Source organism: Oncorhynchus kisutch, linkage group LG17 (genome assembly GCF_002021735.2).
Source record: "Oncorhynchus kisutch isolate 150728-3 linkage group LG17, Okis_V2, whole genome shotgun sequence".
In the NCBI taxonomy this organism is placed as follows: domain Eukaryota; kingdom Metazoa; phylum Chordata; class Actinopteri; order Salmoniformes; family Salmonidae; genus Oncorhynchus; species Oncorhynchus kisutch.
In genome coordinates, this window is record NC_034190.2 from 23063882 (window position 1) to 23082691 (window position 18810).

Sequence of the window (18810 nt, forward strand, 5' to 3'; positions counted from 1 at the left end):
TTGTTTCAACACACATAGAATAACTCTTTAATAAGCCCTTGTGTTGTTGCCACACACACAGAATAACTCTTTAGTCCCTTGTCAAAACTAACCACATCACAGCTTCTACAGTAACCACAACACCCTGTCTGTCTTTCACCTTGTTTCACTGAATTATTTATTGCATGAACACTTTTGACAAATCAGCCAATGCTGCCCTCTGGCAGTGGGATGGGGAACTGTAAAAGTATAAAAATCCCAAATGTTTTTCTGCAGGGTCCAGAAATACAACTCATTGCAATTACCATTGTGACATTTACTAGTCTCTCCTGGGAACCTTAATTTGGGTCTGTGTGCTAAGACTAGGCATTTACCAACTGTCAAAGCTTCCATATGCATATACCCCCCCACTCATAGGAACTCATACAGAGACAGGAAAATAGCAGATATCATTTATTAACCAGAATAACACTAAACAGAGCAAGATTGACTGAGAACAAGTCTCAATGATGATGGGTCTGTTTGAACTGCAGTCCACAGTAGCCACATGTGCCCACTTTCGTTTCTTTATCCTGGAGAAACACACAGACAGAAGACAGCAAACAGACATTAGCACAGTGGAACATCACATCAAATAGACCAATTCACTGTGTAGCGTGAAGCTGAAAAACAGGAACTCTACCTGATGTAAAGGCCTATTCACTTGATTCGCGCAAGCCACCAAGCGTGCCATGAGGTCAGGCACAGGGTGAGGTTAAAGTTAAATTTACTTGAACCCAGAAGTGGCACCGACTCCAAAGCACACCTCCATTGAAAAACAATGGCTTGCTTGGTGCAATGCCGTTCTTGCATGAGTCATGTGAATTCGATTTAAGATGGACATTTTTTAAACAATATCACTACGCCCACTCTTGTGCTTGTAATGTGGTCAGAGCTTATGAGCATTACCAGGTTGATGTAGACTCTTGGGTGGCCCAGGGCTCCTCCACCCTCATCACGACACTACTCTAGCTAGTGTGCACCTTGGGGACATGTAGAATAGCCAGTGTACACTTCACGGTCATGTAGACTAACTAGTGTATACTAAAGAAATGATTACCAGGTTGATATAGACTTTGGGGTGGCCTAGTGCTCCTCCACCCCCGTCACATGACACCACTCTGGCCTCAACGCCACTGACCGGCTCCTCAGCCACCAGCTTGATGGCAAAGTTCTTGTTCACCTGGAAACACACAGCATTGTAGTCCACTCCGTATTGTAGTAAAAATTCACTCTCAGTGGACTGCTCAAGATATGCATTGTAAATCTATCAATTCCCGGCTTTAGGCCGTATTTCAACAGGTTGTTGTATGAATCAACAGCCCCCTTAACCATATGATTCTTCTACACTGAAGTCCCATGGTTGCCAGTGATGCCCTTCCAGACTGGATGTAGTTTTACCTCTTTCTGTCGTCCCACGAACCTGGCCCGCCTGGGATCATTTTCATCATACACCTGAAACACCATGCAGACAGACACGGATTAGGAACATCGCTGGTACAACCAGATATAGCTGGGATTATGATCTACAGTGCCTTGCAAAAGTATTCATAGCCCTTGGATTTCTTCACATTTTATTGTGTTACAAAGTAGGATTCAAAATGGATTTAATTGTCATTTTTTTCCCCAACAATATACACAAAAATACTCTGTTAAAGTGGAAGAAAAAATTTTACATTTTAAAAATATTTAATTATATAACTAAAATATAGTCTTTGCAAATGTATCCAGCTTCCAGAGTCAATACATGTTATAAACACATTTGGCAGTGATTACAGCTGTGCATCTTCTTGGGTAAGTCTCTAAGAGCTTTACATACCTAGATTGTGCAATATTAGCCCATACATTTTTTCAAACGTCTTGAAAGCTCTGTTAAGACATTGGGGATCATGGCTAGACAGCAATTTCATTGACATAGATTTTCAAGCAGATTTAATTCAACTTGGCCACTCAGGAACATGTACTGTCTTCTTGGTAAGCAACTCCAGTGTAGATTTGGCCTTGTGTTGTCGGTTATTGTCCTGCTGAAAGCAGACTGAACCAGGTTTTCCTCTAGGATATTGCCTGTGTTTAGCTCCATCCCATGTATTTCTATCCTAAAAAACACCCCAATATTTGCCAATGTCAAGCATAAAGGCTTTGCATTTAGGCTAAAAAGTGTATTCCTTGGCAGTTTTGTCACAGCATTATTGATTGCCTTGTTGCATACAAGATTCATGTTTTGGAATATTTTCATTCTACTTTTCACTCTGGTCTTTTAAGTCATTATTGTAGAGTCACTACAATGTTGTTGATCCATCCTCAATTTTCTTCACAGCCACTGAACTCTGTAGCCATTTTAAAATCACCAATGGCCTCATGGTAACATCTCTGAGCAGTTTCATTCCTGTCCTGAAGCTCAGTTCAGAAGGACGACCATCTTTTTGATGTGTCTGGGTGGTTTAATACATCATCCACAGGATAATTATTAACTTGACCATGCTTAAATAGATATTCAATGTCTGATTTCTTATTGTTACCCATCTACCAATCACTGCCCTTCTTTATGACACTTTCAAAAAGCTCCCTGGTCTTTGTAGTTGAATCTGTGAATGAAATTCAATACTTGACTGAGGGACCTGACAGATGTATGTATGGGGGACAGAGGAAGGGTTAGAAAAAAGATTAGAAAAATCATGTCAACCCCTATTATTATTATTATTATTTCTTCACACAGTGAGTCCATTATGTGATTTGTTAAGCCACATTGTACTCCTGAACTAATGTAGGCTTGCCTAAGCAAAATGGCTGAATACTTAAGAAACAACTATATTTTAGTTTATTTGTATTATAAACTGGGTGGTTCGAGCCCTGAATGCTGATTGGTTGACAGCCGTGCTATATCAGACTGTATACCACATGTATGACAAAAACAATTATTTGTACTTCTCTAATTACGTTGATAACCAGTTTATAATAGCAATAAGGCACCTCAGGGGGTTGTGGTATATGGCCAATATACCACGGCTAAGGGCTGTATCCTGGCACACCGCGTTGAGTCGCGCATAAGAACAGCCATTAGCCATGGTATATTGGCCCTATACCACACCCCCCTGCCTTATTGCTTCATTCATTTATTAATACATTTTGTTAGATTTTTTTCTTCCACTTTGACATGACAGTATTTTGAGTAGCTTGTTGACAAAAAAAAGACAACATTTTAATCTCACTTTGTCCCATTTAAATGTGAAGAAATCCAAGGGGTATGAATACTTTGAAACGGCACTGTAGATACGAGATAACTGATCACGTGTACATACATTACATGATCCCAGTTTAGTTTCATCACAACCATCAATAAAATAGCATACAGGTAGCTATGTACAATGACACTCCAGCTAGTTAGCTAAAGTGTCATCTGCCTTTGCTCTGTCTTGACCGAAGTGGCAATGCCTACCGACTGTGAAAACCCCACTACTATAGTGGGTGAGCAGCTAACTCAAAGTTGGACCAAGGGTGCAAATCCTAATTGATAACATCAACATCTAACACTATGCCAAAGGTTTGGTCGCGGTGCAAGTGTGTGCCGTTAGTTAGTAGCAAAATTACATATTTTCGGGGAAGCAAACACACACAAGCCTAACGTTAGAGCCTTAACTTACCTGTCCAGTGTGGGTAATTTGCTCTCCAGTGGTCGACACTTCTAGACTATAGCGCTGTACAGAAAGCGCCGATGTCTTCAAAGGTGACACAAACACTTTAGCATTTCTACTGAAGGACAGAATCCGACGCAGCGCGGCCGCCATGTTTACAATGGACTCTGTACCCAGGAGGCTTTGCAAAGAATAGGGAGATTCTCCGCCCTCCAAATACGTCCGCCTGGTCCAAGTGCCGGGAATCCCATTATATTATTCACGAATCGTTTGCAACCAACAGTAACATCATTATCATATTAAGGATTGGATTATTGTAAAGATGTGGTAGTTGATCAATTCAGCAACGCGTTACTGTTGAAATGAAAGCGAGAAAGTGTGTGAAGAACGAACACAGAAACTCCTAACGTTCGTGTGACCGTTCTCAAAGTCACTACGTCACAGCCAGGAAGAAGCGATAGCTCTGCTAGAGAAGTCCTTCGGCAGTGTTGTTTTGATTAAACGGTGCATTTTTAGGGGTTTATTCCCCTATCTAACCCGTTCTTGTAGATGAAAGGTTGGTGCATATTCAGTTACATTCAGAAAGTTATTCTGATCAAGTAATGGTACTTTGCATTTGCCTAATCGGGCAGTTGTAAGGACGATCGCGGCTGGCCTTGAGAATCGAGCATGAATCATGCGCTGTAAAGCTAGCTGGAATCTGCTGCTAGAGCATACAAAAATGTATATTCTCCAGGATAAGTAAAGCGTAATAAACACGGCACATTATATTTTTATCTGCATTATTTTTGCCTCCTCTCCAGCACCACTCGTAGCTGAAAGGGCTGGATAGCTTTTCATCTATTGCGTTCACCTGTCATGTTCAGTGATAATGGAGGAATGGGAAGGAGGTATCACAACTCCAAGCAGGTGAAAACAACTCCAAGCAAGTGAACCAAAATATATGTTCTCTCTCTCTCCAGACAGGTGTTGGTGACACCATGGCACCACTCCTGTTATACCGCATCGTCAGCTCCCTAACCTGCCATCTAACCCAGATCACCCTCAGCCGGATCTACCCTAGCACTGCCACCACCATCTCCCGCTGCCTCTCCTCCCTTACATCCTACCCAGCCAGAGGGCTCCTGACCCCGGGTAGACCCATCCAGCCCCTGGCCTCTTCTCCTCGATCTTCTCCCCAGGATGGTGGCTCCCTCCTAGGCCAGTGTCAGCACCTGGCCTGCCTCCAGCCCGCTTCAGGGATGAAAACCAAGAGCGCTCTGAAACGGCGCTGTAAAGATTGCTTCTTTGTGGTACGGCGGGGTCGTCTATTTGTGTTCTGTAAGGCTCACCCCAGACACAAGCAGCGACAGGGGTGAAGAGGAGCAGGGGGTGTATGGTCCTCTAAATGGTTTGTTACTTGAATTGCCACATTAAAGTTTTTGACTGATTGACCTTTTCCAATCCCACTGTCTGTCACCTATCACCACCACCTCCCTGTCTTTCACTTTCTCAACAAGTCCCTTCTACTTTTTAAAACTACACAGTGGAGAAGAAGCTTTTCTGATACATGTAGTAGTAGCTGGCTAAGTTAAATATGGCAGCCTAAATGCACTGTTGCCTCAATGGAGAAAAGGTTGCTACTATGACAGCTAATGCACCTATTCATCATTTAGTGGTTTTAAATAACTTTGATGCGGATCCAATGAAGACACATTTGGTCTCCTAATCCTCACTGGTGTGATATGACAGGAATATTTGGTCATGTTCCAATCATCCATAGCTTCCTATCTTTGTCTGCCATTCTTCATTTAATCAGGTAAGTTGACTGAGAACACATTCTCAATTACACCAACAACCTGGGGAATAGTTACAGGAGATGAATGAGACAATTGTACACTGGGAATGATTAGGTGACTGTTATGGTGTGAGGGACAGCTTGGGAATTTAGCCAGGACACAAGGGTTAACACCCCTACTCTTACAATAAGTACCATGGGATCTTTAGTGACCACAGAGAGTCAGGACACCTATCTAACTTCCGAATGAGGTATTGGGATATTTTTTTTTAGACCTGAGGAATGAGTTCCTCCTACTAGCTCTCCAACACCACTTCCAGCAGCATCTGGTCTCCCATCTAGGAGACCAGGTCTCCCAACCAGGACCAACCCTGCTTAGCTTCAGAAGCAAGCCAGCAGTGGGATGCAGGGTGGTATGCTGCTGGGATACCATTCATGGTTACTTATCAGAAAGAAGGTGATAAGTGAAAGCTGTTGAGACTAGTATAGTCTTTTTCCACCTTATGAACTGTAGAAGTCATGTCCAATGCCACATGGTGGTGCCAAAACCTCATAATTATACTGTAGCTTACAGAACCCAACAAAAACACGAACAAGTAACGCCATAAATATCCTCATACAATACGCAGCAAGGACACACACGTGCACAATATCCTCTGCACTTTTCAAGTGTATGCCCTTTCAATAAGGATGAAAAGGTTCTATAGATCTTAATAACTGGGAAAACATTTCTTGCTATCAAGTTTTTGGTTGCGATGGAGGTCATTTGGAATATCAAATAGGCATATTGCTTTCCTCCACTTCAATCATTTCTATTTCTGGATTCAATTTAATTATATAACTACTCACTGCAAATGAGTTGCAAAATGAATAGGAAATATAGTCAAGACGCTGACAAGGTTATAAATAATGATTTTAATTCAAATAATAATTGTGTCCTTCAAACTTTGCCTTCGTCAAAGAATCCTCTATTTGCAGCAATTACAACATTCTATTTGCCAATTTGTTGAGGTAATCTGAAGAGATTTCACCCCATGCTTCCTGAAGCACGTCCCACAAAAATCAAACCCACAAATGCAGATGCTCCAGATACTCAAGTAGTCTAAAGAAGGCTAGTTTTATTGCTTCTAAATCAGAACAACAGTTTTCAGCTGTGCTAACATAATCGCAAAGGGTTTTCTAATGATCAATTAGCCTTTTATAATTATAAACTTGGATTAGCTGATACAATGTGCCATTGGAACACAGGAGCGATGGTTGCTGATAATGGGCCTCTGTACGCCTATGTAGATATTTCATAAAAAATCTGCCGTTTCCAGCTACAATAGTCAATTACAACATTAACAATGTCTCCATTGTATTTCTGATCAATTAATGTTATTTTATTGGATAAAAAATGTGCTTTTCTGTCAAAAACAAGGACATTTCTAAGTGACCCCAAACCTTTGAACGGTAGTGTATATGTATATTTACAAAAGTATGTGGACACTCCATCAAATGAGGGGATTTGACTATTTCGGCCACACCCGTTGCTGACAGGTGTAATATTGAGCACACAGCCATGCAATCTCCATAGACAAACATTAACAGTAGAGTGGCCTTACTGAAGAGTTCAGTGACTTTCAACATAGAACTGCCATAGGATGCCACATTTCCAACAAGTAATTTCATCAAATTTCTATCCTGCTAGAGCTGCCCCGGTCAACTGTAAGTGCTGTTATTGTGAAGTGGAAATGTTTAAGAGCAACAATGACTCAGCCTTGAAGTCATAGGCCACACAAGCTCACAGAACCGGATCGGCAGAGTGCAGAAGCGCGTAAAATTGTCTGTCCTCGGTTGCAACACTCCCTACCGAGTTACAAACTGCCTCTGGAAGCAATGTCAGCACAATTTTCATGGCCAAGCAGCCGCACAGAATCCTAAGATCACCATGCACAATGACAAGCGTTAGCTGGAGTGGTGTGAAGCTCACCGCCATTGGACTCTGGAGCAGTGGAAACACATTCTCTGGATTTTTTTTTATTTAAAAAAAAAAAAAATCACCTTTATTTAACCAGGTAGGCTAGTTGAGAACAAGTTCTCATTTGCAACTGCGACCTGGCCAAGATAAAGCATAGCAGTGTGAGCAGACAACAAAGAGTTACACATGGAGTAAACAATTAACAAGTCAATAACACAGTAGAAACCAAAGGGGGAGTCTATATACAATGTGTGCAAAAGGCATGAGGAGGTAGGCAAATAATTACAATTTTGCAGATTAACACTGGAGTGATGAATGATCAGATGGTCATGTACAGGTAGAGATATTGGTGTGCAAAAGAGCAGAAAAGTAAATAAATAAAAACAGTATGGGGATGAGGTAGGTGAGAAAGGGTGGGCTATTTACCAATAGACTATGTACAGCTGCAGCGATCGGTTAGCCGCTCAGATAGCTGATGTTTGAAGTTGGTGAGGGAGATAAAAGTCTCCAACTTCAGCGATTTTTGCAATTCGTTCCAGTCACAGGCAGCAGAGTACTGGAACGAAAGGTGGCCAAATGAGGTGTTGGCTTTAGGGATGATCAGTGAGATACACCTGCTGTGATGAATCACGCTTCACCTCCTGGCAGTTTGATGGACAAATCTGGGTTTGGCAGATGCCAGGAGAATGCTACCTGCCCGAATGCATAGTGCCAACGGTAAAGTTTGGTGGAGCAGGAATAATAGTCTGGGGCTGTTTTTCATGGTTAAGTCTAGGCCCCTTAGTTCCAGTGAAGGAAAATATTAATGCGACAGCATTGCTTCCAACTTTGTGGTTACAGTTTGGGGAAGGCCCTTTCCGGTTTTAGCATAACAGTCAATCAATCAAATGTATTTATAAAGCCCTTTTTATATCAGCTGAAACCCAGCCTAAAACCCCAAATTGCAAGCAATGCAGATTTAGAAGCACGGTGGCTAGGAAAAACTCCCTAGAAAGGCCAGAACCTAGGAAGAAACCTAGAGAGGAACCAGGCTCTGAGTTTTGGCCGGTCCTCTTCTGGTTGTGCCAGGTGGAGATTATAACAGTACATGGTCAAGATGTTCAAACATTCATAGATGACCAGCAGGGTCAAATTCTAATCACAGTGGTTGTAGAGGGTACAACAGGTCAGCACCTCAGGAGTAAATGTCATTTGGCTTTTCATAGCCGATCGTTCAGAGTTAGAGACAGCAGGTGCGGTAGAGAGAGAGAGAGTCGAAAACAGCAGGTCTGGGACTTGGTAGCACGTCCGGTGAACAGGTCAGGGTTCCATAGCCGCAGGCAGAACAGTTGAAACTAGAGCAGCAGCACAACCAGGTGGACTGGGGACAGCAAGGAGTCATCAGGCCAAGTAGTCCTGAGGCATGGTCCTAGGGCTTAGGTCCTCAGAGAGTAGAGAGAAAGAGAGCATACTTAAATTCACAAAGGAGACTGGATAAGACAAGAGAAATACTCCAGATATAATAGACTGACCCTAGCCCTCGACACAAACTATTGCAGCATAAATACTGGAGTGTTACGATGAGCCCCTTAAGGGGGGGAACCCAAGAGCGGACTCAGAAGAGGAAGCCGGGATGAATGCACAAAAATATTTATTGATCACAGAGAAATGGGGAGTGCAGAACCGGGGTAGCTCAGATGAGTTGCAAAAACCAGGAGTGTAGAGTGAGGTTGGAGTTGGCTGAGTAGAACTGGGGAACAGGTCCTGAGGGAAATCCAAGGTAATGGTGGTGAGTGATATCCAGAGCAAAGTGGTTGGTGGTGAGATGTGGAACAGGAGACAGGAGACAGAAACAGAGCGGTAACTGCAAGGAGAGGACAAAAATGGTGTAAGGCAGGAAAATGAGCAGAGCAGAGCAGGGGAATAGACAAATAGACAAAAGAATAGACAAAAGGCTAGACTGATACTGACTGAGCAGATATTATGATCTGGCAGTGTGGAGGTGGCAGGATAGAGTATATGTAGAGGTCTTGATTTGATTTATTGCAACTGGTAGGGATCTGCTCTGACTACAGCACACGTGTCTACAACCACACAATCACACCAAGAAAGAGAGAGAGAGAGAGAGAGAGAGAGAGAGAGAGAGCATACAGGGGGAGAACTGCAAGGTAGGACGACACCGGATGGACACCAGAGGGCGTAGTGGGAGCAGATGTGACATGGAGGCTGAGACAGGAGGGGTCGGGAGACACTGTGGCCCCGTCCGACCATACCCCCAGACAGGGCCAACCAGGCAGGATATAACTGATGAGGGAATTTATATGTTTAACCTCTCTGGGATATGTGTGTCCCACCTCGCCAACAGCCAGTGAAAGTGCAGGGCACCAAATTCAAAACAACAAAAATCTCATAATTTAAATTCCTCAAGCATACAAGTATTTTACACCATTTTAAAGATAAAAGTCTCCTTAATCCAGCCACAGTATCTGATTTAAAAAACAAACGATTATGTTAGGTCACCACCAACTCACAGAAAAACACAGCCATTTTTCCAGCCAAAGAGAGGAGTCACAAAAAGCACAAATAGAGGCAAAATGAATCACTAACCTTTGATGATCTTCATCAGATGACACTCATAGAACTTCATGTTAGACAATACATGTATGTTTTGTTCGATAAAGTGCATATCTATATAAAAAAATCTCATTTTACATTATCGATTATCGTTACGTTCAATAGTTCTAAAAATTGCAGTGATTGTGCAGAGAGCCACATCTATTTACAGAAATACTCATTATAAATGTTGATGAAAGTACAACTGTTATACATGGAATTAGAGATATACTTCTCGTTAATGCAACCGCTGTGTCAGATTTTTAAAAAACTTTACAGAAAAAGCAAACCATGCAATAATCTGAGTACAGCTTTCAGACAACAAAGCAGCCAAAAATATATCCGCCATATTGGGTAGTCAACATTAGTCATAAATAGCATTATAAATATTCACTTACCTTTGATGATCTTCATCAGAATGCACTCCCAGGAATCGCAGTTCCACAATTAAATGTTTGTTTTGTTCGATAATGTCCATCATTTATGTCCAAATAGCTTATTCTTCTTTTGTTAGGGCGTTTGGTAAACAAATCCAAAAGCGTGTTCAGGTCCCGCCGAACGTCGGACGAAAAGTTCAAAAAGTTCCGTTACAGCCTGTTGAAACTTGTCAAACTAAGTATAGAATCAATCTTTAGGATGTTTTTATCATAAATCTTCAATAATGTTCCAACCGGAGAATTCCTATGTCTGTAGAAAAGCAATGGAACGAGAGCTAACTCAGAGCCTGTGGCAATCTGCCAGCCACCTGAGTCATTCCTCTCTCATCCGCCCCCCCCCCCCCCCCCCCCCCTTCACAGTAGAATCCTCAAACAACGTTCTAAAGACTGTTGACATCTAATGGAAGCATTAGGAAGTTCAACATAACCAATATCCCACTGTATCTACAATAGGGGCTGAGTTTTTAAAAAACTACAAGATTTCCCACTTCCTGGTTGGATTTTTCTCAGGTTTTCGCCTGCCATATGAGTTCTGTTATACTCACAGACATCATTCAAACAGTTTTAGAAACTTCAGAGTGTTTTCTATCAAAAACTACTACTAATATGCATATAATAGCATCTGGGACAGAGTAGCAGGCAGTTTACTCTGGGCACCTTATTCATCCAAGCTACTCAATACTGCCCCCCTGTCACCAAGAAGTTAAAGTAATAATGAGAGAATCTGAATGACATTAAGAGTAATGACTAAAGTATTTCACCCTAATAGTTACAGAAGCTTAGACAATACTATAATAATAATAATAATAATAATAATAATGTGAGACAGTTGGAACATTGTGTTTGTGTGTGATAAAGAGGAACTGACAACAGACATGTTTTGGTCCTGTGAGACCAAGGACAGGAGATAAAGTTCCTCCACCCAGGGAGGAACAGATGTGCTTGTAGACTTGTAGATGCTTGTAGGAGTTATATAAAAGGCTATGCGCATTATATGATTTTTAGAGCTCTCATGAATAAACTACAACGAACCTTTTGCAGAATCTGAGTCTTTGCCTAATTCTTATTAACCCTAGCTTTACAACCTAGGGGGAATTGGTCAAAGCTATAGTGATTGTTATCATCATTGGGATTGAAAATTCTCGTGACAATAACCCCACCCACTTTGCCAAAGCACAGCCCCCACACCACAAGAGGGATATCTTCAAACCACCAACCTATTACCCTGAGACAAGGCAGAGTATAGCCCATGAAGATCTCCCCCAAGGCATGAACCCGAGGTGGGCGCCAACCCAGACAGGAAGATCACGTCAGTGACTCAACCCACTCAAGTGACGCACAATGCCCCCGTGGACAAAGCGAGGGCCTTGCAGAAATGGTTTGTCAAGATCGGTGTCCAAGAACTTGACTGGCCTGCACAGAGCCCTGACCTCAACCCCATGGAACACCTTTGGGATGAATTGGAACGACGATTGTGAGCCAGGCCTAATTGCCCAAAATCAGTGCCTGACCTCACTAATGCTCTTGTGGCTGAATGGAAGAAAGTCCCTGCAGCAATGTTCCAACATCTAGTGGAAAGCCTTCCCAGAAGAATGGAGGCTGTTATAGTAACAAAGGGTTGATCAACTCTATATTAATGCCCATGATTTTGGAATGAGATGGTCGACGAACAGGTGTCCACATACTTTTAGTCATGTAGTGTCCAGTGGGGAGAACAACTTTTTGATACACTGCCGATTTTGCAGGTTTTCCTACTTACAAAGCATGTAGAGGTCTGTAATTTTTTATCATAGGTACACTTCAACTGTGAGAGACGGAATCTAAAACAAAAATCCAGAAAATCACATTGCATGATTTTTAAGTAATTAATTTAATGTAAAAATCATACATAGTGATTTTCTGGAGTTTTGTTTTCGATTCCGTCTCTCACAGTTGAAGTGTACCTATGATAAAAAATTACAGACCTCTAGATGCTTTGTAAGTAGGAAAACCTGCAAAATCGGCAGTGTATCAAATACTTGTTCTCCCCACTGTATATATACGGTGCATTCGGAAAGTATTCAGACCCCTTGGATTTTTTGTTATGTTACAGCCTTATTCTAAAATGGATTTAATAAATGTTTTCCCTCATCAATCTACACACAATACCCCATAATGACAAAGCGAAAAAACAGCTTTTTTGACATTTTTGCTCATGTTTTTAAAACTGAAAAAAGAAATACCTTATTTACATAAGTATTCAGACCCTTTTATGAGACTGTTTCCATTGATCATCCTTGAGATGTTTTTACAACTTGATTGGTTTACACCTGTGGTAAATTTAATTGATTGGACATGATTTGGAAAGGCACACACCTGTCTATATAAAACCAAGCCATGAGTTTGAAGGAATTGTCCATAGAGCTCCGAGACAGGATTATGTCAAGACACAGATCTGGGTAAGGGTACCAAAACATTTCTGCAGCATTGACGGTCCCAAAGAACACAGTGGCCTCCATCATTCTTAAATGGAAGAAGTTTGGAATCTCCAAAACTCTTCCTAGAGCTGGCCGCCCAGCCAAACTGAACTATCAGGGAGAAGGGCCTTGGTCAGGGAGGTGACCAAGATCCTGATGGTCACTCTGACAGAGCTCCAGAGTTCCTCTGTGGAGATGTGAGAAACCTCCAGAAGGACAATCATCTCTGCAGCACTCCACCAATCAGGCCTTTATGGTAGAGTGGCCAGACGGAAGCCACTCCTCAGTAAAAGGCATATGACAGCCTGCTTGGAGTTTGTCAAAAGGCACCTAAAGGACTCTCAGACCATGAGAAAAAAACATATCTGGTCTGATGAAACCAAGATTGAACCCTTGGCCTGAATGCCAAGAGTCACTTCTGGAGGAAACCAGTCACTGTTCATCACCTGGCCAATATCATCCCTATAGTGAAGCATGCTGGTGGCTATATCTTGTTGTGGGGATGTTTTTCAAGGGCAGGGACTGGGAGACTAGTCAGGATCTAGGGAAAGATGAACGGAGCAAAGTACAGAGCGATTCTTGATGAAATCCTGCTCCAGAGTGCTCAGTGGAGAAGGTTCACCTTCTAACAGGACAACAGCCCTAAGCACACAGCTAAGACAACGGAGGAGTGGCTTTGAGACAAGTCTCTGAATGACCTTGAGTGGCCAGCCAGAGCCCGGACTTGAACCCAATCTAACATCTAGAAGAGAACTGAAAATAGCTGTGCAGCGACGCTCCCCTTCCAATCTGACAGAGCTTGAGAGAATCTGTAGAGAATGGTAGAAACTAGAAGACAGGTGTGCCAAGCTTGTAGCATCATACCCAAGAATACTCAAGGCTGTCAAAGGTTCTTCAACAAAGTACTGAGTAAAGGGTCTGAATACTTATGTCAACGTGATATTTCAGTTAATAATTTGTAATAAATTAGAAAAAAATTATGAAAAAATATATTTTTGCTTTGTCATTATGGGGTATTGTGTTTAAATTGACGAGGGGAAAAAACTATTTAATCCATTTTAGAATAAGGCAGTGTATATATTTGATTTATTTATGTTACCTTTATTTAACTAGGCAAGTCAGTTAAGAACAAATTCTTATTTTCAATGACGGCCTAGGAACAGTGGGTTAACTGCCTTGTTCAGGGGCAGAACGACAGATTTGTACCAGCTTGTTAGCCTACACTAATTGCATTAGTGAGACGTTTAGCCACATTCTGTATTTGTCTATGCAAACCAAAGCCCATTGACTTATAACCAGATAGTCATGACCTTGTTACAGTAAGTGCTAGAGACGGATGTTTGGTGTTGGAGGTGCAGGATGTACTGCAGTTAAGTATGACATGCAAAGGGAAAGTTACATGTCTGCTACTTTGCAGTCCAACCAAGGCACATTTATTGAAGAATAAATCAAATGTTCAAGGGGAGGGGAGGGAATGGATCTTAATTTGCCAAATATTTTTCCAATATTATCTATCTTTTTCAATTATGAATCCAGGATTACTTTCTCGTCAAAAGCTTTCTCTCTAGGACAAAGACACATAGTAACATTATTAAATAAGCACAGTGCAATATTGACATTCCACTATGTGCAAACATCTGAGCTTTGTGAACTGGTATGCCCACTTTGAGATGTTTCATCGGTAAACAATAACCCTGACAACTGCAATAACCACCCATCCATCTCTTTCAGTACTGTGTGATTCAAAGTTGACTACTCTGGTGTGTGTGTGTGTGTGTGTGTGTGTGTGTGTGTGTGTGTGTGTGTGTGTGTGTGTGTGTGTGTGTGTGTGTGCGCATGCATGTGTGCATTCATTTCCAAGCCTGGCAGGCAGTAGTAGTATGGATATTATTATCCTCATGGATGGTTGGCTTTATGGACTTGCATGAAAGTAAATCAAGCTTATGGTCACAGTCACACTAGGAACCACCCTGTCAGTGTGTGGTTTATGCTGGTTCCTTCACTGGGAATTATTCTTCCAGAGGGTGGATAAGATGGATGATGAGGAGGAGACCTGGCTGACGACTGTAGCATGTTTTGGGAGCATGGAGAGGCCAGAGAAAGCCAGATTAGTACATTGGGCAAAAGAACAGGTGGGTATTGGAGAAAGGCCATCAGTGCTGTGTTCTGCAAGCAGCACAGCGAATGAAGGCACGGCGTGAGCATGGTGAACGGATAGACGTGGTTATGGAAAGCAAAGAAGAAGGAGAAGAGCCAAGTTCAGTGGGAAGATGTGCTTAGAGGAAGAATGACGCCAAGTACAAACCCTATTCTGCTGTCTCTGATGGCTCAGAAATGGAATCTGACAAGAGTGAGGATGAATTACTTGTGGTAGCAGGTGTGGTGAAGACCTCAGAGTCCGAGCCTCGCACGGTCATGCAAATGAGAAAGTGGATCCCTGCCTTTTGGCTGATCCATATGTAGTATCAGGCTGGGTAGAAAATAAGTTGGGAGTTGTTCAATCGGTGAAGGTAGCTCAAAGTGGACTTGTGATGATTTTCTGTGTTTCTTCTGTCCAGAGGGAGCGGGAGCTTCGCGTCACGTGACTAGGAACAAGACCTGTGACTTACATTGCTCCCGCGGAGCAGGGCGCCTTTGAAAGGAGTGATTCCTGGGGTGGCGTTAAGTGTTGAGGTGGAGCAACTTAAATTGGAGATTCCCTGCATCTGTGACGCCTGCCGTTTGGTGGAACGCAGACCTGGTGGCAAGAGTGGTGAACTAAGACACTGTCTGTCCTTCTGAATTTTGAGTCTTTACCTGATAAAGTCATGCTAGGATATGTCAATTATCCCGTGAGAGCTTTTGTGCCCAACCCACCATGGTGTTTCAGATGCCAAACTTATTGTCATGTTGCAGCAGAGGGAGATTCCGAGATGTGAGAAGTGAGCAGGACGGCATGGGACAAAGGAATGTGTAGTATCGGTGGAAAAAACTGTGTGTCAATTGTAGGGGTGCCCATGTTGCTGGTGATCAAAAATGCCCGGTCCGAGAGAGATAGGTTGAGGTTGCCTGGGTTAGAGTGAACAGAAGGTGTAGTATGCTAAGGAAGTGAAGAGAGTAGAGGATGATGGGTCAAGGGTGAGCAGTAGGCCTACGCTGATACATAGTGATAAGAATTTGTGCTTCAGTAAGGTTGGCTTCTTAGCATCCATTGCCATGGTTATCAACTGTACCGCAGAAATGGAATGTAAAATCACAGAGAATATCTGTTGTGGTGGCAGCTGCAGATAAGACTTGAGTGTACAATGTTCTACTACAGAAGAGTTACAAGGTGTGTTTAACAAAAGAGTCCCGTCCTCCAGTTAGGGTCAAAGTAGATTATTTAGCATGTTTTTAAGAAATAGTGGTAAATAGGTGTAGGGTTAGTTGGAGCTGCTGATTTGCTATTCTGTGAGGGCCTATGTTTCTAACTCGCTTCGGTGCATTCAGTGCCAAGGATTTGGACACATTGCAGTGTGTAGAAGGGAGATCCCACAATGTGAGAAATGGGGCAGAAAGTTTCCTGTGCTGAGGCAGTGAAGAGAGTAGAGGATATCCCAGTTGTGGAAAAAGTACTCAATGAATCATACTTGAGTAAAAGTAAAGATACCTTGATAGAAAATGACTCAAGTAAAAGTGAAAGTCACAGAGTAAAATACTACTTGAGTAAAAGTAAAGATACCTTAATAGAAAATGACTCAAGTAAAAGTGAAAGTCACCTAGTAAAATACTTCTTGAGTAAGTATAAAAGTATTTGGTTTTAATTATACTTAGTATAATTAAGTATCAAAAGTAAACGTAGTTGCTAAAATATACTTAAGTATCAAAGTAAAAGTAAATAATAATTTAAATGTCCTTATATTTAGCAAACCAGAAGGCACAATTTTCTTGTTTTTTATTTATTTATGGATAGCCAGGGTCACACTCCTGTTTTGAGTTAGTCCGCCAGATCAGAGGCAATAGGGACGACCAGGGATGTTATCTTGATAAGTGTGCGATTTTGAAAATGTTCTTTCCTGTTAGGCATTCAAAATGTAACGAGTACTTTTGGTTATCAGGGAAAATAGTAAAAAGTACATTATTTTCTTAAGGAATGTAGTGAAGTACAAGTAAAAGTTGTCAAAAATAGAAATAGTAAAGTAAAGTACATATACCCACAAAAAACTACTTAAGTAGTACTTTAAAGTATTTTCACTTAAGTACTTTACACCACTGGGATAGCCTGAGGGTGAATGAGTCGACTGGGAGGCCCCCAGTGAGTAGGCCTGAAGAGAGAGAGCCAGAGAGGATGAGTTTTAGTAAAGTTGAATTTCTTGAGTTTATTGCCATGGTGATCACCTACACTGACTGATGGAGCGGAAATCACAGAAGATAGATGTGGTAGTTGCAGCAGCAGATAACGATAACTAGTGCAGAAGATCTGCAGGAAGTTTTGAGAGAAGGGGTTCCATCCTCCCAGGCCAACGGCCTGGTGTAGGATCATTTAGGGCCCAAGTAGTGGGATGGGGTGTTTTTAGGAGGGATAGTGTATAAGTGCAGGGTTAGATGGTGGTGCAATTTAAGTTTTTCCCATTCCCCTTTTCCCTTTTTTGGGGGGTGACCAAAATGTGCAATCCGCACTCCGACCTGCGAAAGGCAAATATACGCAACACACCATCTAAATCAAATCAAATGTATTTATATAGCCCTTCGTACATCAGCTGATATCTCAAAGTGCTGTACAGAAACCCAGCCTAAAACCCCAAACAGCAGGCAATGCAGGTGTTGAAGCACGTTGGCTAGGAAAAACTCCCTAGAAAGGCCAAAACCTAGGAAGAAACCTAGAGAGGAACCAGGCTATGAGGGGTGGCCAGTCCTCTTCTGGCTGTGCCAGGTGGAGATTATAACAGAACATGGCCAAGATGTTCAAATGTTCATAAATGACCAGCATGGTCAAATAATAGGTCTGGGACAGGTAGCACGTCCGGTGAACAGGTCAGGATTCCATAGCCGCAGGCAGAACAGTTGAAACTGGAGCAGCAGCATGGCCAGGTGGACTGGGGACAGCAAGGAGTCATCATGCCAAGTAGTCCTGAGACATGATCCTAGGGCTCAGGTCCTCCGAGAGAGAGAAAGAAAGAGAGAAAGAGAGAATTAGAGAGAGCATACTTAAATTCACACAGGATAAGACAGGAGAAGTACTCCAGATATAACAAACTGACACTAGCCCCCCGACACATAAACTACTGCAGCATAAATACTGGAGGCTGAGACAGGAGGTGTCAGGAGACACTGTGGCCCCATCCGATGATACCCCCGGACAGGGCCAAACAGGAAGGATATAACCCCACCCACTTTGCCAAAGCACAGCCCCCACACCACTAGAGGCATATCTTCAACTTGTCCATGTAGACCAATTTTGGTTTCCAATCTCTCCAAAAGAATGTGGTGATCGATGGTATCAAAAGCAGCACTAAGGTCTAGGAGCACGAGGACAGATGCAGAGCCTCAGTCTGATGCCATTTAAAGGTAATTTACCACCTTCACAAGTGCAGTCTTAGTGCTATGATGGGGTCTAAAACCAGACTGAAGCATTTCATATACATTGTTTGTCTTCAGGAAGGCAGTGAGTTGCTGCGCAACAGCCTTTTCTAAAAATGTTGAGAGGAATGGATATAGGTCGATAGTTTTTATATTTTCTGGGTCAAGGTTTGGCTTTTTAAAGAGAGGCTTTATTACTGCCACTTTTAGTGAGTTTGGTACACATCCGGTGGATAGAGAGCCGTTTATCATGTTCAACATAGGAGGGCCAAGCACAGGAAGCAGCTCTTTCAGTAGTTTAGTTGGAATAGGGTCCAGTATGCAGCTTAAAGGTTTAGAGGCCATGATTATTTTCATCATTGTGTCAAGAGATATAGTACTAAAACACTTGAGTGTCTCT

The 18810-nt window shown here is 42.3% G+C and overlaps 2 protein-coding genes across 2 annotated transcripts; one reads left to right on the forward strand and one right to left on the reverse strand.

Annotated features, from left to right (window-relative positions):
* Positions 1-417: 417 nt before the first annotated feature.
* ndufs6 (NADH:ubiquinone oxidoreductase subunit S6) lies at positions 418-4077 on the reverse strand. Its single transcript, XM_020505259.2, has 4 exons — positions 3660-4077; positions 1420-1473; positions 1079-1201; positions 418-551 (listed from the first exon to the last, which is right to left on the reverse strand). The coding sequence occupies exons 1-4, from the start codon at positions 3801-3803 to the stop codon at positions 483-485; spliced, it is 390 nt and encodes a 129-aa protein (XP_020360848.1). The 5' UTR covers positions 3804-4077; the 3' UTR covers positions 418-482.
* Positions 4078-4092: 15 nt separating this feature from the next.
* Positions 4093-5081, forward strand: LOC109907352 (39S ribosomal protein L36, mitochondrial-like). Its single transcript, XM_020505260.2, has 2 exons — positions 4093-4206; positions 4613-5081. The coding sequence occupies exon 2, from the start codon at positions 4631-4633 to the stop codon at positions 5006-5008; it is 378 nt and encodes a 125-aa protein (XP_020360849.1). The 5' UTR covers positions 4093-4206; positions 4613-4630; the 3' UTR covers positions 5009-5081.
* Positions 5082-18810: the final 13729 nt, after the last annotated feature.